This window comes from Lepidochelys kempii, chromosome 9, assembly GCF_965140265.1.
Source record: "Lepidochelys kempii isolate rLepKem1 chromosome 9, rLepKem1.hap2, whole genome shotgun sequence".
NCBI classification, from domain to species: Eukaryota; Metazoa; Chordata; order Testudines; family Cheloniidae; genus Lepidochelys; species Lepidochelys kempii.
Genome location: NC_133264.1, coordinates 88,111,452 through 88,138,195, shown reverse-complemented (window position 1 = coordinate 88,138,195; position 26,744 = coordinate 88,111,452). Strand labels below are relative to the sequence as shown.

Here is a 26,744-nt window from a genome sequence, read left to right as displayed (position 1 = left end):
GTATTAGACAGACCCTGATAGTTCTCTGGGGAGACAACCTAAAAGCTGATGGAGATAGTGAGCAAACAATCAATTACAGAGGAAGTTAAATGTTGAAAGGAGACTCATTATAAAATATCAGTTTCTCTCACTCCAGCTCTCCACAGCAGGTTTGTTGCTACTTCTAGCCCACACTTTATAATGCAAGGTGAGGATTATAAACTGGGGAAACTGTTGGTAGAAATGTCCAAAGACAGTTTTGAGTCCAGTTTAATTTAAACTAATTGTTTCAGTGGGATTATTTGAGATCTCCCCCTCTTAGTACTGCTGAGTCATCTCACTCAAACTCCTTTACTGCTATCCTTGTAAGAAGGGAAGCAAACTTGGACCTGTATATATCAGGAAATGTCTTACATTAAACACATACTGCATACTCTGTCCCTGGAGGTCTATGTTCTTAAAGAACCCATATATGACAAAAATCCTCTGCTCCAGGGGAATAAAAGGAGTTAGAAGACTATGAGGTACGGAGACAATACCTGCGCAGACTTTCAGGCTGGGGGGAGGAGGGGGAGATGAAGTCAGTCTAAAACAGAGGTTCTCAAACTTTTGTATCGGTGACCCCTTTCACATAGCAAGCCTCTGAGTGCGACCCCCTTTACAAATTAAAAAACAATTTTTATACTAAACACTATTATAAATGCTGGAGGGAAGTCGGGTTTGGGGGTGGAAGCTGAGGGTTCACGACCCCACGTAATAACCTCACAACCTCATGAGGGGTCAGGACCCCCAGTTTGAGAACCCCTGGTCTAAAATACAGGCTTGTATACACACACAAGCAATCGAAGTATGGTTAATTTACCAGGCAACCCAGACTCTGTCTGTATTTTACTGTTGCCTGCTCACTTATAATATTAAGCAAACAAAGTAGTATGTGGTCATTTTACCTATTTTTAACTAAACCCCAAATCTGAAACAGCTAAATTACTTAAGGTCTTAGTCTGCTGAAGGTGCTGCATTATGTGCATACAGAACAGCTACATATAATCAAACTTTTAGTCTTAATGTGGAAGGCTAATTTGCAAGCAGTCACTAAAAATATATTTATATATAGCTGATCTGAGCAGATTTAGATTTTTTTTTTTTAAATTTAACTTGGGCTCCCATTGTGACACACTTTTGCCAAGTTCAATCCTTTATGAGTACTTAACCAACCACAGATGGATCTATGTGAGGGAATCCAACAACATTTACTGATTTTCATTTCATTTAAGAAATACCAATTTCTTTGATTTCTGCTTTTTAGACTAACTGGATAGCCGTTTATTCTTCTGGGTATCTAAACTAATAAAAAAAAAAAGGCACTGGTAAGTCACCATGCTCCCACCAATTAAAAAGAAGGATACATCATCATAAAACTCCATTCTTAAATATATATAATCCAAAATAAATAAATTGTGGAGAACCACATGTAAAGCTGGGCTGACAACTTCAGCACCACTAGTAAACTGAAATACATAGCATTTACATAATTAACACTACCACAGAAACTCCCCAAAAGAAACTTCTGCCTACAGAACCAATCCTGGAGATTATGCAACGCAATGTGTTACCTTAGCACCGTAAATCTGCTGTCTGATCCCCAAAAGACACCAAAAAAGTTGTCCAGAGTGGCTCTCTACAGAAGCAACTCTAGATGATTATATAGGAAAATAATTACTTATATTTGCTTCAATAAATTCCTTACCGATTAAAGATTTGATATTTTCTAGGATTAAATCACTAGTGATATTGCCGGATAAATCTTGCCCCAGTTCAGCAATCAGCTTTGCATAACCTTCATTCTCTTCTCTTAATAAGTTAAATTTCTGTTGTTTATAACTGCAATTAGATAAATAGATATTAAACACTATCAAATGAGGAGTACAGCTCAGCACAAGATAGCTATTCATAATAGTAAAGTTTATACAGGTTAAATATTTTATAAATATTAAACTTATCTACCAATATTGAATACATGCTTATGAATTAATGGTTTTATTTCCAACCATTAGGAAAACTACAGAATGCAGAAAACAATAAGCTTCATTTCAAATAGTGGCTAAGGACCCTGAGTTGCTGAGCACAGGTCCCAGACTAACAAAAACATCAAGCTCACATTTAACTTTCAGCATGTGATTAATCCCTTTTAAATCAATGGGACTATCATGTGCTTAATATTAAACTTGTTCCTAACTGCTTTGATGGATGGGGTCAGAATATCAGCACCTTTCAGGATTGAGCTCTAGGGATCTAAACTAATTTTAACTGCATTTCATAGACACTGTAAATGAAACAGTAGACATGTAGATACAGAGCCTTTGCTTACAATCCAAAGACCAAAAGCACTGCACTAGATAGTTTAGGAAAACAACAAAAGCCTAGGCTTAAGTCAGAGATCTTAGTAATTTATTTTTAAGTATTTTGCAAGTTAGCATTTTCTACCACTGAAAGCTTAAATATTTGAAACCACTGGAGCAAAGATAATTAGGTATTATAATAAAATGTAAATTTCACATACAGTAAAAGCTTTTTTAACCAGCCCGTTGGAAACAGGGGGGGTGCCAGCAAATTAAAAATGCCAGTTAACTCAGAGGGAGGGGTTTGGAGTGCAGGGGCATGGGAGGGGCAGCAGGGTGCGCTCTGGGAGGGAGTTTGGGTCCAGGATGGGGTTTGGGGCGCGGGAGGGCCGGATTGGGAGGGCGCACTCACCTCCGGTGGCTCCCCACAAGCAACTCCCAATCCCTGCTGCTCCTGGTGGAGGCGCAGCCAGGTGGCTCTGCCTCTGCAAGGAGGCACGCTGACTCCATCTGTAGGCACCCCACACACACACACAGTTCCCATTGGCCACGGTTCCCGGCCAATGGGCTGGGAGCTGCGGAGTCAACACTCGGGGAGGGGGGACAGAGGTAGCGTGCCTACAAGCCACCTGGCTGTTCCTCCACCAGCAACAGCAGGGACAGGGAGCCGCTTGCAGGGAGCCGCCAGAGGTGAGCACCCTCCTCCCCACAAGGACCCCAAGCTCCTCCTGTGCCCCAAGCCCCTCCCAGACCCCAGCCGGTCCCGCACCAACTGCATTATAAACCGGATTTTCAGTGCAGATCAGAAATGCCGATTTATAGAGCTTGACGGTTGGTGAAGTGCTGGATAAAAGAGCTTTTACTGTATCTATGAAAAATATAAAAGGACAAATTATGTTTTACTACCAAGGAGTAATTTTAGTGCAACAAAACATTTCACTTTAAAAACCACCAAGTATTTCATAAAATTTTCAACATGGAAAAAATTACTTTGAAAATATATAGATTATAAAAAGCTACATTTAAAGAAATTGACCTGCACCCCCCAAAAAATCTACACACACACACACACTTACAAAAGTTTTGTCTTGATTTTAACAGATTTCTGATTAAACTGCTGAGACTGTTTGATGAGCCCTAATGATTCCAGTGTTTCCGGATCCAGACGCTCCTTTAGGACGGTGTCTGAAACAAGGTACTGCACAAAACAAGAATGCAACATGCATGTCATACATATGAGTTGATAAGTATATTAAACTAAACAGCATTTGACCTTGACCCTGGGTTATCTGTGTATGTATACTAATAGTGAAAATAAAGGTAATTCAAATACAAAACATACCATATAAACTCAGTTTCAAAAGGAACAATTGCTTGCAACTGAAAAGCTACAATTCTACAAATGAGGAATCTATATAAAATACTCTGAAAGCTACGGAGTTTGCAGTGTGTGGCACCACAGGATTATCTTTTTTAGCCTGATTACTAAAACTTTTGCCTGTGACCAAAATCACTATATATTCCCTTCACATGCTTTGAAAAACAAGTGCAACACTCATTTTCACATGCAGAAGCTTCTTACAATTAAAAGTCTTATTCTACATGATGGAAAAGGCCAACTCCTAGACACAAAAGAGGCTGCACCAATGGGACGTCCAGCAGAACACTCATACACACCTTGATTAAAAAAAAAACCCAAAAACCTCATAGAATTAACAGAAAATACTATCTTTTTTTACAGGTTTTTTTTAAACTATCCTATAGAATTTGACAGAAAATTATATCCCTGCTATAGATTTTTTAATAGATAAATTTTTTACAGGGTTTTGAACCTAACAATTTTTATTAAATTCGATTACTTTTCAATATAGTTCCTGTAGAAATCCTTTGGTATCACTGATATTAAATTCCAGATGCCCTATAATGGTATCCAAACTACAGATAGCAGGACAAGTCAACATTTTTAGATTGACTACTCAAAGAGGAAAAACATCTAACTGATATACACGTAGGGACTTGGAAGCAAGGACTCAAACCATCTATATGAGCCCAAAGTACTTGAGCTTGAGAGTCATATTTCATTTCCTGGAAATAATTAATTATTATTTGTTTCTAACAGCATCCACTATGTTATGCTCAAATGAGACCGACCATCACCTGTTGGCTGTCTATAACACGATTCCCCATCTGCGAGCCACTTGAAGTATAAGCAACACTTCAAGATGATATGCAAAGCTACTTTTGTTACAATGGTAAAGTGAAGGGTTCTGCTACCTCTAGTCCCATGCAAGACATTAAGGGCTTCCAGAGGCTCTTTGGCCAACTAAACAAAAAAATGACATGCTGCGAAGCTGCTTAATGTTATCAAGTGTTTCTCCAACGCAAACTCCACCACGATCAAATCAGCAGATGACACAAAAATCAGATTAGCAGCAAACACAAAGGAGGACCAGACCTAACTGCAAAGGGTCATGGAGATATAAGAACATTTTGGGATGCAAGCAACGGAGGAATATTTTATACTAATTAGAAATGCTCCCAAAAGGAAAAATCCTACATCTCAAAACCTCAAATTTTAGTAAGGTGAGAGACTGGAATCCAAACCTAGATCCAAATTTAGTAGTTTAGTAGTCATAATGGCAAAACCAAAAATGAATACATCCAAACACTGGGGAAAGGAAAGGTCACATTCAAAATCCAGATAAAAGGTTTGTAGGTTGAGTCCCAGTTATAATATTAAAATACAGTCCAGTGCTCAGACAAGGAAACAAATAATGTAGAAAAAAAAAGGCAGAACCAAGCCACTTCAGCCACCACATAAAAACAAGGTTATTTTTATCTAGTCTAACACTGGCCTAATAGACCTTTATTATCTAATCAACACTGTAGCTGAAACCCAGATGTAAAATCAAGATTGGAAGGGAGGTGTCTGTGAGAGGATCGCCATCTTAAGAAATGGTCCAAAATATGCAAAAAAAAAAAAAAAAAAAAAAATTGACAATGACTACTATAATGGATATTTTCAGCTGTAAAGTAATTTGAGTCCAGCCCATGACCAATGGGGCTTGATATCTTGACAGCTAATAAAAACTCAACAAAAATTTGAACACAATACACATTTTTAATAATACAGTGTCTTATACAAACTAAAACTCACAACGTAAGAAAAAGAACTGCTATTGTATACAAATAAGGCACATGACAGGTACAAAGCGGCACTGTCACCTAACAAAAGAGCGTCTAATATTTATAGGGGGGAAGGAGGCTATAATTAAATTAATTCATTACAACAGATTTTGGAGTTTCACATCTCACATATTCACTAAATCTAGAAAAACTGTGACAAATTAAGGATCATAAAAATTCTAGATATGCAATTTGTCTAATTCTTTCCTCCATGATCTTTATTTTGTGGGAAAGAATTAACCAATAAAAGAGGAGTAAATTTGGAGGAGGAACACCACACACTGTTGTTCACAAACTGTTTTGCCTGAAACTAATGACTAGTCATTCTGTGCAATTATAATGCAGCTAGTTAAAACAGTTATCTGTTCTTATAAGTCTACATAATAAAGAACCACAGGATTTGCCATATGTGATAAGACAACTGGTCTATCTGCTATTCTGTTATTCTGCTTTACCTCACACTAACAAACCTTCTGACTACAAGGATGAAAGTAATGTTGTAGTTATTCTCTTGGCAATAAAAACATGTGGTTTGAAATATACAACAAATTAGTATACATACGCCGTATTTCTTACAAAATAAGTAATAATTTAAAAATAAACTCAATAATTACATTACATACAATTTTTTCCCTAAAAAAATCTGGTAAAAGATACAGATTTCAATTTTCTTGTCATATTTTAACGTGGAAGTTTTTTGCTACGCAAGAAGTATGTAAGTGCAACTTACCAAACAGGCTAACACCAGTTGCGTAAAATGATCTCTCTTGCTTTTTTCTTCTAAACAACTTGTTTCGATATCTGAAGTAAAGGAATATGGGGAAGGGTAAAATGAGACATTACTGGTCATGGAGACATATCTTTCTGGTTTCTCTCTGATTTCTCCACTGCAATGTAGAAGGCCCATTCTTCCTTTTGTGATGAATCCTAATAAAAATCTGCTTGCACATGTATTAATATTTAAGATTCAGTTATAATTAACATTCTGATTCTGTGTCTAGTCTAACCATTCATTAACACTCAGCTTACTGTAACATTTAGTGGCTGATTCTATTGATAAAAAGAATTCACACACTGCACACCTATAAATCCAGCGGTTGTTAACACTGGTGGCACAAATGCTGGAGACAAGAATGAATAACAGAAGATAATTCACTTTTTTCTTGCCCTTCTCCCTGTCTAAGTGAGGCCTATGACCAGCAGTAGGTACAGCAGGTAGAAGGAGGGATAGGACCAGAAGGCAGGGAAACCAACATACAGTAGAACCTTAGAGTTACGAAACTGCCCGGTCAACCACACACCTCATTTGGAACTGGAAGTACGCAATCAGGGGGTGGAGAGCAAATATAGTACAGTACTGTGCTAAACATAATCTACTAAAAAAAAGGGAAAGTTTAAAAAACATTTGACAAGGTAAGGATACTTTCTGTGCTTTTTCAGTTAAATTAAGATGGTTAAAAGCAGCATTTTTCTTTTGCATAGTAAAGTTTCAAATTTGTATTAAGTCAATGTTCAGTTGTAAACCTTTGAAAGAACTATAACATTTTGTTCAGTTACATTCTTCAGGTGTTCATAACTCTGAGATTCTACTATACTCTGTACAGTATAAACATTATTTCTATCTGAAGTTGGTAAAGAGTTAGCTGTTCCTCCTATGTCACTGGTCTACCCTCCCATGTTTTTTCTCCACATTCTCTCTCTCTCTTTCTCTTTCTGCTGTTACAGTCAGCTGTTGAAGCAGTAACATATGAGAGCCTTTCAGGCAGCTTATCAGGTCCTACGGGAGTACACATTCCACAACACAGTAATCAATAGACTACCCCCGGTCTAGAGTAGTTTAGATCCCTCTAATTCATCAAGACAGGGGAGAGCAAGAGAGGGAAAACCCTATAGGGAAATGCAAGGGCGTCTTAAGTAAAACCGGTCAGAATTTAGTTTTACAAAGTTATGGAGCAGAAACAGGACTAAGGTGCACTGAATCAGAACAATACATTTGAGAACACACAGCAGATCTGTTTTCCTATTTTTCAACAATAAAAAAAAAATTCTGAGCAATGGACATTTACCTATTTTCAAAATAAATTAAAGAAAAATGAGAACAAACAAGTAAACTTCTCTTACTCATCTCTGCATCTTCTTTAATACCTCCCCGCGTCAAGGGAATAGTTTAACTAATCTTGTACACAGAACTGTTCTCTCCTCATTCAAATTTTTCCTCAAAAAACACTCCCCCTTTCACCAGGCCTATTAACTCAAGTCTTCCATTGTTATATAAAACATGTTTCCTTAGAGATTTTAAAATATAACTGTTTTGAACCCCAGGTTGTATCATATTCATTCTGCTTCTCATAGCCTGTATCTTTGATCCTGGTGCTCACAATCCCCTACTGCATATCTGTTATCAGTTATCACTTTAGATTGCAAACTCTTCAGGTAGAAATATTAGATGAAATTGTGCTCTGAATTACACTTGTGGAACAAGACGGTATTCAGCTCTTTATCTTTTTATTTCTGCATGTAAAACCGATATTCACTCACCAACTGAGCTACAGATAATAAATAAGGTAATGAACATATCAAAAATAAATGCCAGTTACGCAAAAATAATTTGATTTGGAAACAGTAATTACTATCCTGAAGACCCTTGGCTACAATAAGTTATATTTGCATCTGTACATTTGAACCCAAGCAAAATTAATGATCAAGTATTCAGAATATAAATTTTTGAGGGGCAGGAAGCATTTTGTTTCAATGGAAGTGTGAGGTTACTAATGAAACTAAATCCAGGTTATAAATTAATAAATTGTTATTAAGTTTGATTTCTAAAATAACAGCAAATATACAAATAAAACCATTTTCACTAAAAGGGAGCATAGAAATGTATTGGCCTATTCTCCTCTGAAATTCTATTTTCCATTGACGTTTTGCTTTCTCATAATAGAATGACTGCACTTTTTTGGAAATATTACACCTACACTTCTATTCTAAATAAAAAGAGTGATGATCTGTGACAGACTAAAGCAAAGACATTTAAATATGAAGCACATATGGCCAGTGGCACATATGGCCATATGGAACAATTTTTACAGTGAGGGTGCTGAAGGCAGAAACCAGATATTAGGGTTATTAATAGGCCTGTCAAGCAATTAAAAAAATTAATCGCGATCAATTGTGCTTTAAACAATAATAAAATACCATTTATTTAAATATTTTTGATGTTTTCCACATTTCCAAATATATTGATTTCAATTACAACACAGAATACAAAGTGTACAGTGCCCACTTTATATTTATTTATTATAAATATTTGCACTGTAAAAATAAAATAGTATTTTCCAATTCACTTAATACAAGTACTGTAGTGCAATCTCTATCATGAAAGTTGACCTTACAAATGTAGAGTTATGTACAAAAAATAACTGCATTCAGAAATAAAACAATCTAAAACTTTAGGACAGAGTGGACTTGTAGGCTCTACTTCTTGTTCAGTCAATCTTTCAGTTCAGACAAACAAATTTGTTTACATTTTCAGGAGATAATGCTGCCCGCTTCTTGTTTACTATGCCACCTGAAAGTGAGAACAGGCATTCGCATGGCACTGTTGTAGCCGGCATTGCAAGATATTTATGTGCCAGATGTGCTAAAGATTCATATGTCCCTTCATGCTTCAACCACCATTCCAGAGGACGTGCGTCCATGCTGATGATGGGTTCTGCTTGATAACGATCCAAACAGTGCAGACCGATGCATGTTCATTTTCTTCATCTGAGTCAGATGTCACCAGCAGAAGGTTGATTTTCTTTTTTGGTGGTTCGGGTTCTCTAATTTCTGCATTGGATTGTTGCTCTTTTAAGACTTCCGAAAGCACGCTCCACACCCCATCCCTCTCAGATTTTGGAAGGCACTTCAGATTCTTAAATCTTGGGTCGTGTGCTGTAGCTATCTTTAGAAATCTCACATTGGTACCTTCTTTGCGTTTTGTCAAATCTTCAGTGAAAGTATTCTTAAAACAAACAACATGCGGGATCATCATCTGAGACTGCTATAATATGAAATATATGGCAGAATGCGGGTAAAACACAGAGCAGGAGACATACAATTCTCCCCCAAGAAGTTGAGTCACAAATGTAATTAACTTTTTTTTTTTTAAAGTATGTCCTCTGGAATGGTGACCAAAGCATGAAGGGGCATACGAATGTTTAGCATATACGGCATGTAAATACCTTGCAATATTGACTACAAAAGTGCCATGTGAATGTCTGTTCTCACTTTCAGGTGACATTGTAAATAAGAAGCGGGAAGCATTATCGCCCGTAAATGTAAACAAACTTGCTTCTCTGAGCGATTGGCTGAACAAGAAGTAGGACTGAGTAGACTTGTAGGCGCTAAAGTTTTACATTGTTTTCTTTTTGAGTGCAGTTATATAACACACAAAAAATCTACACTTGTAAGTTGCGCTTTCATGATAAAGAGATTGCACTACGGTACTTGTATGAGGTGAATTGCAAAATAGTACTTCTTTTATCATTTTTACAGTGCAAATATTTTTTAATAAAAATAAAGCGAGAACTGTACACTTTGTATTCTGCATTGTAATTGAAATAAATATACTTGAAAATGTAGAAAAACATCCAAAACATTTAATAAATTTCAATTGGTATTCTATTGTTTAACAATGCGATTAACATGGAGATTAATTTTTTTTAGTTAATCGCGTGAGTTAACTGTGATTAATCGACAGCCCTAGCTATTACCACTTCAAGCCAAGAAAACCAGTTCCGGCACCTATGTATTCTTAATTCATACAGTTGTGAGAAAAGCAGAAGTTTGAGTATCAACTATTACTTTAAATTTTCCAGGTTTTTCAGTCATGCCACAACTGTTTTATTCAACAATATTTTAAATTAGCTGAAGTCTCATTATTTATTCCCCCGAGACTAAAAAACTGTAATGAACTTGCTGCTTTTAAACAAACTGAGCTCTATCGCACTCAAGGTTCCTTCCCCACTCTGAACGCTAGGGTACAGATGTGGGGACCTGCATGAAAAACCTCCTAAGCTTCTCTTTACCAGCTTAGGTCAAAACTTCCCCAAGGTACAAAATATTCCACCCATCGTCCTTGGATTGGCCGCTACCACCACCAAACAAATACTGGTTACTGGGGAAGAGCTGTTTGGACACGTCTTTCCCCCCAAAATACTTCCCAAAACCTTGCACCCCACTTTCTGGACAAGGTTTCATAAAAAGCCTCACCAATTTGCCTAGGTGACTACAGACCCAGACCCTTGGATCTGAGAACAATGAAAAAGCATTCAGTTTTCTTACAAGAAGACTTTTAATAGAAATAGAAGTAAATAGAAATAAAGAAATCCCCCCTGTAAAATCAGGATGGTAGATACCTTACAGGGTAATTAGATTCAAAACATAGAGAATCCCTCTAGGCAAAACCTTAAGTTACAAAAAAGATACTATTTCTGTCTGTGTTATTCTATTCAGCACAATTCTTTTCTCAGCCATTTAAAGAAATCATAATCTAACACATACCTAGCTAGATTACTTACTAAAAGTTCTAAGACTCCATTCCTGGTCTATCCCCGGCAGAAACCAGCATATAGACAGACCCACAGATCCTTTGTTTCTCTCCCTCCTCCCAGCTTTTGAAAGTATCTTGTCTCCTCACTGGTCATTTTGGTCAGGTGCCAGCGAGGTTACCTTTAGCTTCTTAACTCTTTGCAGGTGAGAGGAGCTTTCCCCTGGCCAGGAGGGATTTCAAAGGGGTTTACCCTTCCCTTTATATTTATGACACACTGTGAATGTAAAACTGTGTAATTTATCTAAGTTTCTGCATCTGAATTTTTTGAAAAAATTTTCTTTGTAATCAGCTTTTAGAGTTATTCAAGAGAAAACAGTCTACCCTATATTTTCTATTATCCATAACAGGTAGAAATCTAGTAGCAATCACCAAATAATATAGTGGTATAATTACTGTGAATTTTAACTCAGCTGTGTGCTCAGTTAACTATAATGGCTTGTCTATAAAGTAACTGGGCAATTAGTCTGCATATTCTATAAAGTAAGAATCATTTTAAACTTTACTGAAAAACACCCACACCAGAATTTTTATATTTCAATATTTAAGCCTTTTAAATATGTTTTCTACAACTATGTTTTAAATCTAGAACTAGAAAAAGGATTAGGCCTTACTTGGAACTAATCATTTACATGGAGTACAAAAAACCCCACCATTGTTAGTTTAACACTGAAGCTGAGAAATCAAGTGCAAAAGTTAAGGTTGCTTCTGCAATATTAACCATTGCTTTGAACGTAGCTAGTATCTGTTTGTCTTGTTAAATACGGATATATTTTGTGTTATCAATGTAGAATACCAAAAGCACAGAACATGTAACATTGCTCTGGTTAATATCGCAGGAAGAACTGCCATTAGATTTCTCAACCTCCTCAATGTTGCTTTAAATACTACTTTTTGCATTTAGATCAGATCGTGGCCCACTTGTATGGCACTATAAGGTGCCCCACTACTACCCGTTACACTGCTCACAGCGCATAAGGTGAAGCAGCCTCTCTAGAAGCGTAGAGCATAGTTAGGTTGGCGTGTCAAAAGACATAGACACTAAGCTAGGTACAGAGCCAGTGATGTTTACACTTTTCCCAGATCAGCAGTCAGACTGAGGGTTTGTCCACACTACCGCTGAAGTCGATGTAAATTACGTCGCTCGAGGGGAGGGGAAGTGTGAAAAAGCCACCCCCACAAGCAATGCAAGTTACATCAACTTAAGTGCTGTCCCCACTGGTGGTTTGTCAGCGGGAGATGCTCTCCCACCAACATAGTTGCTGCCTCTCACTGAGGTGGAGTAATTATGCCTCTCCCGTCGGCATAGCACATCTTCCCCAGACATGCTAAAGCAGCACAGCTGCATTAGTGCAGCTGAGCCGATATAGCACAGTAGTGTAGATTAGCCCTGAATCACAATCTCTCTCCTGAACCACTCCAGACAGTTCAACAATGCATAACCCCTATCTCAGGGAAGATCATTAACACACAAACTAGCCCTCAATTTCCCTGATATTTTTAAAAGGAATGAATTCCAGAACTATTTAGTTCAGGGATATAAATAAGCCCACAATCTTCACCATAAAAATCAATAAAAATTATGTTAATATAGAAGCTAGGGTGAAATCCACCATGAGACATTAAAAAAGGTCTTTTTTGCCAATCCATTGTTTCTACTAATGGAGAATTTGAGTGATCCCAAGGATCCCATTTTCAGAAACAACTTAGGGTAGGCCAGGGCAGCTTTATCTTCTCCTGTAGCCAGAACTCTCTCAACAGCTACCGTTGAGCACTCAGGTGATATGCAAAGCAAGATGGTATCCTCTTTACAGCTCCTTTATGTACAAATTGCTCCTCTCCTTTCCCAGCCCCAAATGTTTCTGCTTATTTATTTACATTAGAAAAAATCAGGTCCAAAATATGCATGTTTTTGCTAGAGGACTTTGGCAATAATGCACAATATCAGAGCCCTCCAACATAAAGGGGGAGAAAAGTCAGTTTCCTAAATGAAATTAGTAGCTACGTTTATACACGTTCATGTAGATTACAAATCTGGAAAAGAAAGAAAAAGAACAGTCTCAAGAGTTTCTTGGTGGTCCATATAGATATCAAACAAATAATAGAGAAAACGCTGCTGCTGATCCTAATGATAGTAGCTGGTCCAGAATTTCATTGATGTTAGCAGTTTTGGGTAAAATGCTATACATTCCTGGATGACAAAATCTTAAAGATCTTTAAGAGAAGACTCACTGTCCCATATTAGTCAAGTGAAACTCCAAGACCACTCACTCAACTAAAGCCACTTCTCAATTCAATTTAACTTTTTCAACTACAGTTTAAAACTGTTTTTCAGAATCTTTATTTCACCACATATATATATGAAATTGAACACATAAATCTGACTTCCTGTTAGAAATGTGCTCATAACAGATCAAGTTACTTACCAAGTTACAGAGCTACCATGTTTGATGACATGGTAAGAAACAACTCTTCTGATTGCTATCACTGTAGCTAGAGAGAATATTCCTTTGAAATGGGTGGGCTATGTTCCTTTTAAATCTTAAATCTTCCTGAATTTGAGTCTTCTTATATAATAAATTTTTCATAGGTCAGTTAGCACCATTTTTGTAAAAATCACCAAAATTTTGTAAATAAACTGCCTAAAAGATACGACTGTTCATCCTTTGACTAAAGGACTAGAACATAATATCCTTTGCCTTGTGATTTATGCGATTTCATATTTATTTTTTGTACACACATTGACCCTCTTGAAGTAATCTGATCTTCGAAGGCACAAGGGTCTGCCCACACAGATCTGATTGCAGCAGGAGGTACTCTTTTAGTAATTGTGTTTTCATAGTACTTGTTTTTCCAGATATGTATGGATTTACATAATTTCTGCAAGTATCTTCTTAGTTTGTTTTATATATTATATAGGCTGTTTGAAAAATTCAATAAAATATCTTAATTAAAAACAAGGTAAATCATGACATTTTTCTACAGTTGAAAAAAAGGTAGAAAGAACTTTCAGTAGATAGAGGGAAAGGAAAGTGTACTTTTTTCTCTTGCATCTTATCTTTAAAGTATTTGTTTTGTCTATACTCATTGTTCTTCCAGGACCTATCCAGTTGCCTTGACTGTATTTATGAACAATACATAAATTGTATTGTAGGGGGAGGGATAGCTCATTGGTTTGAGCACTGGCCTGCTAAACCCAGGGTTGTGAGTTCAATCCTTGAGGGGGCCATTTAAGGATCTGGGGGGATTGGTCCTGCTTTGAGCAGGGGGTTGGACTAGATGACCTCCTGAGGTCCCTTCCCACCCTGATATTCTAGGATTCTAGGAACAATAGGTATAATGTAAGACTAAGCTCCATTTCAGTTACAGCGTAAGTGCAAATACAGCTACAATAGCAGCTACCAATACCATTTACAATCCAGATTTGTAAAAATCAAAGAAAAATTATGATTACCAGTTTATAAGAGCATTTGTTTAAAAGTCATAATTATGGTTATTATTGCTAAGTCACTGACTTCACAACCTATTGCTATTCATACTTAAGAGCAAGCTTCTGTAACTTTTTTGCGCATGTATTCCCATCAACTTTCATGGGACTGTTGAAATGAGTAAAGGTTGCACAATCAGGACAGAAATGTACATATGTTGCTCCTTTTATTGGGAGTTCTGAAAGGAATCTTTGTAAATAAGAGACCCATCTCCATCACAGATACCTTGCACAAAACTACCAAGGCAAAAAAAGCCTAGAGACTGCTGTGAAACTACCAAAAAATCTTCAGCTGAAAATATGCAATCGTTAAGACCAGTAATCTGCCTCTGTCTGGAAATTTGGATTGCCTGACACACTGCATCAATGCATTAGTATTAATGGCAGAAACTTCAACTCTGATAATTCTAGGGAGCTGCATAATAGTCCTGTTCAAACAGATTGTAACTATCATCAATTTCCTTGATTTCTAAACAACGTACATATAGTTTGGTAAGGCACAAGAAGTGTTTTATTATGCATATACTCATTTATATGAAGACAAAAGCAAAATAACCATGAATTGTATAAGTTTATAGTACATACTGTATTACTGAAACGACAAACGTTTAAATTGCTTTCCTATGGCACTAGTTACATTAAACTACATTTCAAAAATTATTTTATATTTTGGAATTTCAAGATTTTTATATGACAGAACACACACTTCTCCTCCACTAAGCTGTTTCAGTGATGAAAGGAAGAAAGAAACCTACCCAATACGCAGAATACATCAGCAAGGATGGAGGACATGTCATCTCGAAATTCCTAACCGAAACAAAAAACACAGTAAATGCAGGAATACCACAATGTGTAATTAGAATATTTTAGTCTATTGTTTTAATAAAGAAAGAGTCTTGACAGAAATGTAAATTTAGATCCACTAACATTACTCTTGTTAAATCAATGAACAGGAGTGGTTTAACTATCTATTGTGCCTGATGTGTTTGGAAAAATACAAAAGAAAATATTAATACAATGGAAACCGTTATCAAGTGAGCTGAAAAGACTGAAAGAAAGAAAAATCTCAATGACAGTTAAACTCATGTCTGAGGGTATGGCATAAGTTTTAAAAGTGCACTGAATTAGAAATGCTATTATTAAAGGTTGACAAGGCACGCCCATTGTAAATCCCTGTTTTCAAGTGCTTCTACAATTCAGTTTTTGAACTAAGTATTTTATATTATATTATATTATAATATATATATATATATATATACACACACTTATATTATCTATCTAGTTTTACAACAGGCTACATAAAAAGCACAAATGCAGTCAGTACAAACTAAAATTTCGTACAACTTATTTATACTGCTCTATATATTATACACTGAAACGTAAGTACAATACTTATACTCAAATTAATTTATTTTATAACTGTATGGTACAAAAGAGAGAATAAGCAATTGTTCAGTAACAGTGTGCTGTGACTCTTTTGTATTTTTAATGCCTGATTTTGTAAGCAAGTAGTTTTTAAGTGAGGTGAAACTAGTTTTGTGCATTTTTGATTGAATTCCAATTTCCATCCAAATACAGCTGGGCATAGATCCAAAACATTAATCATCTAGTAAATAAGAAATCCATCACTCACCATTTTTAAACATAATAAAGAAGTAAAATCTTAGAATCTGATTTAGTGCACATTAGCTATACAATTATACAATATCTAAAAACGTTTTTCTCATGTAGCAAATCCTTCTGGTCAGCAAAAAGAAATACCAAATTTAGCATAAAGGCTGTACTCAGTTGCAAATCAGTATGTTTTACTGGTTACAGACCAGTGAAAATCAACCTCTCTTTAGGAAAATAACTAAAAAGCACAACAGCCAATCAAAATTAAAACTGGTTATCTAAATCAATCCACCTTCCCCCACCCCCCCCATAGCCTCAGTCCTGAGGTATTTTTTAATATGTTGGGAATTTAAGTGAGCTCCACATAAATCAGACCTAGCATTAGCTAAAAAGCCCACAACGCTGTTCTATAGCTACCCCAAACACCCACTCCTCCCTCCTGAACATTCTAGTATCTAAACTATTTTCTATAGTAAAAGTACTGATTGTAAAAACTGAAAGGCTTCGCTAGCATTGTGGGTACACAAAAGAACCATAAAGTTAAAAAAGATCCAAACTTCCCAGTCAAGAACAAGCGTGCATTTGAGTACCATAGTCCCCCACGTATGTCTATAAAACATTTGTTTCTCTATTCAGCTTTTCATCAGATGAACCTCAATATACTTTCCATGAATACCATTTTAACCTAGCCTTGGGAAATTTTCATTCATTACAGTGCACTTCAACAGGAAAGATGTAGCATCAAAACATATCCTTTATGGTGGTCTTGGCACAATAGTTATAATTGTATACAAGTAATATTTTTCATTTCAATGTTTTCATTCCCTTTCTCTTCACAACACATAGTAGACCTTAAACTTATGCTGAAGCTATAAGGTTTTAATAGTCAAAAGTATCACCTTAATTTTGGGGGGGGGGGGTTGGGGGGGGAACAAGATGGACAGAGTATCTGGCATGGAGTTACACTTCCAAGTCCACCTCCCCGAGCAGTAGTAGCTATGTTAGCAGGAGAGCTTGCCCAACTGACACAGCGCTGTCCATCCACACCGGCGCTTAGAATGGTGCAACTTACATCACTCGGGGGATGGCTTTTTCACACCCATGAGCAACTTGAGTTACACTGAACTAAGTGCAATTGTGTACAAGCCCTAGGAGTAAAAGCAGTTTCTTTAGAAGTTTTAAGGGACTACATCTGCAGGGTATGGTGTGTTTCTGCTGGTTTCCCATTTACTCTGGCTTCCATAAGTAATAAGCTAACTTAAATATTAAATAAACCTACAGCAAGTAGTACAAATATATACTTACTATAACATCACTGAGAACATTAGAAGCTTGATCATGCTTTAAGTTTCCCTTGACAACGTGATTTGCAAGCTCATACAGAGCCTGCTGGATATCTGTCATACATAAAACAGACGCATTAGGAACACAAGTGTTAGGTAATCCTTGGTCTAACTTCCAGGGAAAAATCTACAGCGATGCTGCAGACTTGGTGCAGTTAGTAGTCACAGAGAATGTGTTTTTTCCCCACTTCACCCAGAAGATTATTTATTTGTATAAGGCAGTGCTTTGAGGTCCCAATCTGACCTCATGGTACAAGGCACTGTACAAGCACATAGCAAAATATGGTCCTTGCCCTAGAGATTCTATGGAAAGAAGAGTTAAATGCCATAGACTAAAATGGGATGAATTATTACACCAGTCTCATGCACAACAATATGAGCTTCCCTGGATGATGACACATTTGCATAGTGCACATAAATCAGAGATTATGTCATGACAAAAGGAAAAATACTATAATAAACTAAGTTGCAGCTATAAAAATTAATATCCACTTCTCTAGGTGGAAAATTAATAACTAAGAAACACTTTGTCAGGCTGAATTCTTTGTAGAGAAAAAGTGAGAGAAAAACTTCTATGATTAAATAATGTCACATGCTTCAGAGCATTACATTAAATTGAAAAGTTCTTCACTGCTCCTTGGATCAGAGACTGTGTGTTTGGGGAGAATTATAGAACATTAAATACATGCTTGTTTTGTACACATGGTTCCAACAAGTTAAAAACAGATGGCTACACTATTTTAAACGTATACAGAATTGTCTTTAAAACACCTTATTACAGAGTGAAGAATACATTTATAATAACTGATGTGGCTAAAAGCCAAAACACAAAGGAGGTACATTTTCATTATGCATATAATTATATTATAGACCAGGGGTGGTCAACCGCAGCTCCAAGCCACATGAGGCTCTTTTACAGTTAAAGTATGGCTCACGGAGGCCCCCCGTACCCCACTCTCCACCTAGCAGGCTGGGGGGAAGGGGGAAGCTTGGGGTTAGGGACTTCTGCCAGAGATGACTGGTATCTGTTGGGGGGGCACAATTTAAACGTCCCTCCTAACAGATTGAGTCATGCCCTCCGAGGCATGCCCCCCACATACCCTCAGCAATCCCTCCCTGCAGCTCCCAGGTGTTAGCTCCTGGTGGAGAGTCAACAGCAAACACCTGGGAGCTGCAGGGAGGGGCTGTTGCTTTAGCTCACGGGGGACAGGAAGCAGCAAAAGCAGTGGCTCTCCCTGCAGCTCCCAGCTATATGCCATTGCCTCTCACGATGGCTACAGCTCCCAGCTTGCCAGATCCAGCAGCTGCCATGCAGGGTGTGGGCTCTGCGGCACTTGCAACTGATCACGGCAAGCAAACCATGGCAAAAATTGGGGGGTGGAGGGAGGGTGCATGACCCCATGTGTCCCCCCCACGTATCGCCTCTGGCTTCTGCCCCGAAGGAAGGAGAGCTGTCTCAGGGCTCCAGCCCCGCAGGGTGTACCTGCCGGGACTCGGGGCTTCAGCAGGAGTCTCCTGCACGGCTGAGGCCCCGAGTCCCGGCAGGCACACCCCAGCTCTTGAACTTCTGAAGATTGTCGTATGCGGCTCGGAGGGTCTGTAAATTTAGCCACCGTTGTTATAGGCTATGTCTACACTGCAAGCTAGGGGTGTGATTCCTCTGCTCATTGTCACACTTGTGCAGGCTCTCATTGAGCTACTACCAATATAAATAGCACCGTAGCCACAGTAGCTCTGGTAGTGGCCATGGAGGCACCGCTGAGTTGTACTGAGTACAAACCCACCTGAAACTGGTGCATATATATTTGGTAAAGTTCACCCATGCCTCCATGGCCACAAGCAGTGTTATAGTGTGACTACACTGCTATTTATATTGCGCTAGCTCACTGAGAGTTAGCACAACTATGTGAACACACGCAGGGAAAAATCACACTTCTACCGAGCCATGTACACATAGCTATACAAAACACCCGGATGAAAATAGTAAACATCAACAGTGTGCTCAATGAGTATTTAGATCATGGATCTTTTTGACGTCTATACATTTGGGAATACAAAACTCTAACCTGAAATTACATTAATAGCATGGAATTGTTTAATTTCAGAGTTGGGCAAGAAGGTCTTAATTTTCTTTAATGTAGTATTTCTGATGAAGGAACTCTAATTCTTCAGATCTTAAGCCAATCTCTATTAGAATTCAGGAGGGGACCTAATGTGGGGACAGGTAACCCCAAACCTCCATACTGCAGCAATCTTACATCTTCCTCCGAAATATATGGTACTGGCCAGTCAGAAACAGGATAATGAACTATATGAACCTCAGGTCTGATCCAATATGACAACTCCTATGTTTTTGTCCTCGGCTTTCAATCTGCATTCATTGATTACGCTAATCTTCAAAATAATCAGTTAGTCAAAGTTATTCACCTAACTAGATAGTCAAAGATATTTTTTCCAAGATCAGCTGCAATATTGAGAAAAGGCAATCTTCTAAATAAATAATGGTATTATTTCAGAAGTAGACGTTTGAGGGGGTTGTTTAAATTTTGGGCAGATATTTAGGATATTTGAAATATATAATTCAGAAGCATTTTATAGTAGGTCAACATATGCTCCAGAAATAATTTTAAAAGTCTGATACCTTATTCATCAGATGAGACAGAAGCATACTCTACTACACTTACAGACCTTCTGTTCTCAGCTTAAATCTCAACTTATTCTGAGAGAGAAACAGCATCTGGGGCACATGTTAAAGTATAGCAAAAAACTCTAAGGGGCAGAGACTGTCCTATTTGCTTGTATAGCACATACCCCAATGGAACCAGAATCCTTGTCTGGTGTTTCTAGGACACTACAATAATAATAATAATAATAATAATACAAATAAATAATTTTAAATATAAAAAGGAAGCAGTGGTTGAATTTGATATAGAACTTACTCCGAATTTTAAGAAGTGATCACTGCTGGTAGTAACAATTCACACAAAAATAATATAAATTAATCACAGTTTTATTCTTTTTTTATTGAAAGCATCATTGTTGTATCTAAGCATCTACCAAAAAAAGAAAATGTGAAGTGTTTTGTCTTCATCAAGCTAATGTATTTTCTGAAATAGATAAATATGAGTTCCGCAGAAGATTGTGGGCCTGATTTCCTCTCACTAGTTTTATAACACAAAACACTGATTTAAATGGAGTTATTTCCATTTTACATCATTGTGAGAGCAGAATCGGACCTTTTTATGTTTTAATTGAATGAGAATTGTTCAATTATAAAGACTGCGTAAATTTCAATTTTGTAAATATGTCACCAAATCTAGTAACTTTCTTTAATCGGAAGGAAATATCACAAGTTCTAGAGAGCTTTATAAATTTCAATGAAAGTTTGAATCTCAAGTTTATAAAAGTCAGTACAGGAAGATGACGATTGAAAACAGCTCATTTTTGGGCCATCAGCCTTATATTAAAACAATGACTTGTACTAAACATATTTGGGAGTTAAAATATATTTTTGCAATTTTACTGATTTAACATTAAATACTTTTTACTTTGCAAAATTAATTATAATCATATTTGTGTTTCACAATAAATAATCCCCTCTGCTTTTATCGTTTCCCAAAGCAACTGTTTTAACAAGATCCCCAGACACCACCTAAATAAAGTAAGCAGCTTTGCAGACTCCATAATATTGAATCTTTCCTTTCAGGGAATCATACAAAGCAAACAAAGCCAAAATTCAATTTCTCTTGTTTATGTTGCAAAACTATGCCTTGCTATTTGTCCTTGGACATTTTAATCATTCTAATTCTTAAAGCCCCCCCACCAAAATTGTAAGTACACGCATTTTAGAATGAACGTTAAAACCCTTTTAAAAACTGGAACTTTAGAAACTAAAACCAGCAATATATTTACCCAAGGAAGACAGAATTGGAAACTAAGAACTATAACTCTATAGGAGCAAACTGAACAATATGTTTAAGAGTTTATACTTGCATTATTAAGCAACTACTTCTGTACGTTCCAAGCATTTCTTATTTACCTAATTCCTTGTTAGAATAAAACTCAGCTCTCCACAAAACGTAAGTAGTAGGGCTTTGCATATGGAACTTCACAAGGAGCTATGGTGAAGAAGTCCACCTCCCCAACCAAAGACTGGTTGCAGGTCTGCAGAGAGTTCCCTTTGCATACTTCCTATGTGAATGTTTGAGGTTAACTGAATCTGTGTAAATGGATATCCTCCTTGCTTTATGCACTGAGTTCCCCTCCTTATTATGCAGCAATCACCATACATACTGACATTCCATCCAGGCACACACTGAACCCTGATCAATTTCATATATATATACACTCCAAGTATATTGGATAATATCAACTTACCTCTGAAAGTCACATTTTCATGGCTTTTATTTTCACTGAGTGTGCGGCATAATTGCAAACTGAAAAGAGAAATATTCTTTATACAATTTCAGTTTTCAAAATCAGTCATGAAGTTTAGTTATAAAAAGAATTATATAGTACGGTTTGCTGTTCTATATGTATCTAGTTATTTTAGATTATTTTGACAAGCCAAACAAGTTGAAAACCAAAACATAACCTTTGTTCAATACTTAAAGCTAAAATTAGGATCTTAATTTAGAAAAGTTACAAATGTAGTAGAACTTCCATACCCTAACTTCTGGATTGCCACACTTTCTCAGCATGACTATCAGAAAACTGAGAAATTAAGGCAATATAAAGACATCAGTGGTTTGAGCATTGGTCTGCTAAACCCAGGGTTATGAGTTCAATGCTTGAGGGTGCTATTTAGGGTTCTGGGCCAAAAATTGGGGAGTGGCCCTGCTTTGAGCAGGGGGTTGGACTAGATGATCACCTGAGGTCCCTTCCAACCCTGATATTTGAGGGGAGGGATAACTCAGTGGTTTGAGCATTGGCCTGCTAAACCCAGGGTTGTGAGTTCAATCCTTGAGGGGGCCATTTAGGGATCTAGGGCAAAAATTGGGGATTGGTCCTGCTTTGAGCAGGGGGTTGGACTAGATGACCTCCTGAGGTCCCTTCCAACCCTGATAGTCTATGATTCTATGAAAGTAGGCAAGGAAGCACTGTCACTTACATATTATCATTAAGAAGTGACATGCAAGTATCTTTCTAGTGGCCATTATTGAACTTTTGCCCAAATGTATGTTTGAAATATTTGTTCACTTTTTAATGCTAAGCATTCACATGATTTCACAGAACATAATCCCAGCAAAGGGGAGGAGTGTGCACACACTATTAAGTAGCTATTTTAATCTTTAAATAAAAATATAAAAAGATAATTATAGGCTGAAGGGTTCTGTCGTCTGGATCAGTGTCTGTTTTATATTGTGCAATTCCCCTATTTTAAAAAATACACAACAGCATTCTAAATAATCTTGTATCCATTTTAAAAACAACAACACTGGCTTGTGAAAGAGAAGACCTTATATATTTTAAGTTTCTTTGTTTATTTTTTTAAAATAGCTATCTGTGCACCCAGGTGGGGCTTTGACTTCAAAAGTGCTTCTCAAGGATGCCGGGATCTTCCAGTGTTGTTCTCATTGCAAGATCAGGCCCCAAAGCATAAGAGCAGAGACCTAAAAAATGTGTAAATACCTACATTTATAAAAACGTAGAAGACTGCTCAAATCAGATTTTTTTTAAAGTTTGCAAGAGAACAATTATATTCTTGTAAGGACCACAACTTTAGATATTACAATTCATTTCAGAGTTTCAGAGAATTAAAAATGAATCTCTATATTCTCTCATAAAGATACATAAACTCATAGCAGTACGTTATAATGTAGATTACTTATAAAAATATTAGGCTTCCTTGATATCATAACCAAAATTACATATTAACTCTTCTAAAGAAAGCTCATACAACAATCATAGCCATCACTCAGGCTGCTTACAACCAATGCACACTGTAAAACATTAAGAAAATGAGCCATTTCAAATGTAAATATAATGTAATAAGCAGGTTCACTGTACAGCTACACTATGGAAGCTTTCTTGCCACATAAAGTGAAGGTATGGCTCAAATTATTATTATTGCTTTTTTACTGTTACAGAAAACACAATAGATTCTCTCTAACGTATCACATAACATGGACAGGTCTAGTTCTAAAGTTCGGGCCAAGAAGCTTCTATTTCATTCTATTACTAATAGTGAAGTTTTTTCTATTCATCATTAACCAAGATAAATAGACCTTTAAAAGCATTTACAAAAATCAATATCTCTTCACAAGAACTATTTCAGGCCATCTGATCTCAACCTAGTCTTTCTTCTGAGTCTACTGTGTATTTTCTTAAATATTAAGTGGATTAATTAGTACCCATTACAGTCAGCCTATATGCAGTCATTTCTACTTTCTGCTTAAAATTAACAGCCAAACTAAGTCCCTGATCCTTCACTGGGATCCACTCAGGCAGACCCTTTGGAGTACATAAAGTCCTTCTGATATCAGTTTTTATAATGGATCAACAAGCTGTGATGTTAATGGAACTCCACTGTGCACTGAAGGGTCCACTTCAGCAGATCTTAATACAAGTTCAAAGGTTTTAAGTTGTCTCTGTACTACAGACAAATATAAACTCCCATCACATACGACAAACTGAAAGGAGACTCAAAATATCAAGAATGCTCTTTCAGCGCATCTTGAAGATCAATCCATTGTTTAAGCTGGCCAAAGAAATCATTAAAGCTACTCTGACACACTACACATTCCTGGATTAGTTTTTTAATTTACGAGAAAACAAAGTTGTCATTGTATAAATTCAATGGATATATCCACCCAGTACCAAGCAGTGGCGAAACACAAATAAGATTCTATGATATACTTAGAAGGGTTAAGAGACACACATGGACATGCGAATGCGCACATATAAAAAAAATGACCTCACCGTGAAAAATGTTCAGTTTGGGTCACCTCATTTAAAAAAAACACAGGACTAAAACAAAGTTACAAGTGTGGGAGCTTTCAAGAAGATTAAGAGCAGTTAGTAAGAAAAGAAAAAGAATGACCAGCACTAACTAACCTCTCTCAAAAACAAGTGACACATAAATTAAAAGGCAGAAAATTTTAAATACTTTTTTCCAACAGATAACTGGTATGTGAAATTCACTGATGCAAGATACTGATTGCGACAAATAGTTCAAAAATTGTCTAAGAAGGACTAGACATTACAAGTCAGTAAAAGAGCTAATTAAATTAAGTTTATAATAGGGATGTATGAGTTTAACTGGTTAACCAATATGCTTGATTCTTATCGGTTTCTGTTAACGATTAAACTTCACCCAGGGTCTCAGCTGCCGCCCTGTGCGCCTGGGGTCCCTCCGGGCTTCCAGCCCCACGGCCACCTGGCATCCCAGAGCAGTTGAGGTCCATCCTGGCTGCCAGCCCCACAGCCAGGATGCTAGGCGGCAGCAGGGACCCCTGGGTACAGGGGCCGGCAGCGGGGACCCACATAAAACACCTGGGTGCTGCAGCACACCCCACACCCTAATTCCTATGGGAAAATGTTTAAATGTGTAACCAACAGAATTTTAATCGGTTACACAGTTACTGTTTTTTACATGTTATTTACATGCTTAGTTTATAAAGTGTACAATTATAAATAATTATAAATAAAGGTTGTGAAGAATTTTTAGGAATCGGATGGCTGACCGCTTAGACCAGTGGCTCCCAAACTTGTTCCGCAGCAGCCAGTATGTCCCTCGGCCCGCGCCACTTCCAGCGGCTCCCATTGGCTTGGAGCAGTGAACCGCGGCCAATGGGAGCCGTGATCAGACGAACCTGCTGACGCGGCAGGTAAACAAACTGGCCCAGCCCGCCAGGGGCTTTCCCTGCACAAGCGACGGAACAAGTTTGGGAATCACTGGCTCAGACTAATAAGTCATATTCTTATTTTAGATCGTAGCCATCTATGGATATGTCTAGAATCTTTATGATCTGTTATTTGAGTATCAATGTCTTACGTCATAACAGTGTTAACTTTAAGATTTAGTATTTTTCATATTGCTTAGAATAGTGCATAGATTGAATTGTCTTAATCTCTTTGTCAATGCTGATGATAGATATTGCATTTTTTAAACTTACAGTAACATGATCCACTCCATGCTCTTTGATACATTTGTCATACTTGTTTATCAAAACAAAGACTTTTTAAAAAGTACAAAAGATCAGACTAGCTAGAATAATATTTAGAGCTGTTGATTAATCGCAGTAAACTCACGTGATTAACTTAAAAAAATTAATCGTGATTAATCTCACTGTTAAATTTCAATTGGTATTCTATTGTTTATTAAATATTTTTGGATGTTTTTCTACATTTTCAATATATCAATTTCAATTACAACACGGAATACAAAGAGTACAGTGCTTACTTTATATTATTTTTATTACAAATATTTGCACTGTAAAAATGATAAAGAAATAGTATTTTTCAATTCACCTCATACAGGTACTGTAGTACAATCTCTTTATCATGAAAGTGCAAGTTACAAATTTAGAGTTTTTTGTTACAAAACGGCACTCAAAAACAAAACTATGTAAAACTTTAGACCCTACAAGTCCACTCAGTCCTACTTCTTGTTCAGCCAATCGCTAAGAGAAACAAGTTTGTTTACATTTAGGGGAGATAGTGCTTCTTAACTACAATGTCACCTGAAAGTGAGAACAGGCGTTCGCATGGCACCGATGTAGCTGGTGTCGCAACCTATTTACATGCGAGATGCACTAAAGATTCATATGCCTCTTCATGCTCTGGCCATCGTTCCAGAGGACATGCTTCCGTGCTGATGACTCTTGTTAAAAAAATAATGTGTTAATTAAATTTGTGACCAAACTCCTTGTGGGAGAATTGTATGTCTCCTGCTCTCTTTTATTTGCATTCTGCCATATATTTCATGTTATAGCAGTCTCAGATGATGATCCAGCACACGTTGTTCATTTAAGAACACTTTCACTGCAAATTTGACAAAATGCAAAAAAGATACCAATGTGAAATTTCTAAAGATAGCTAAGCATTCGACCCAAGATTTAAGAATCTGAAGTGCCCTCCAAAATCTGAGAGGGATAAGGTGTTGAGCATGCTTTCTGATGTCTTAAAAGAGCAACACTCTGATGCGGAAACTATAGAACCCAAACCACCAAAAAAGAAAATCAACCTTCTGTTGGTTGCATCTG

General features: G+C 37.0%; 1 protein-coding gene across 2 annotated transcripts in view; it reads right to left on the bottom strand.

The window, feature by feature from the left end:
• The window catches only part of THOC2 (THO complex subunit 2), a 110,967-nt gene that overhangs the window by 80,781 nt on the left and 3,442 nt on the right, over nt 1–26,744 (bottom strand). For both annotated transcript variants that reach the window (XM_073361291.1, XM_073361292.1), the window contains exons 2-7: nt 21,916–21,974; nt 17,501–17,592; nt 15,337–15,388; nt 6,235–6,305; nt 3,395–3,516; nt 1,727–1,860 (exon numbers count right to left, since the gene is read on the bottom strand). In XM_073361291.1, the coding sequence (XP_073217392.1) occupies nt 1,727–1,860; nt 3,395–3,516; nt 6,235–6,305; nt 15,337–15,388; nt 17,501–17,592; nt 21,916–21,974 (530 nt within the window). The remainder of the gene's footprint in view (nt 1–1,726; nt 1,861–3,394; nt 3,517–6,234; nt 6,306–15,336; nt 15,389–17,500; nt 17,593–21,915; nt 21,975–26,744) is intronic.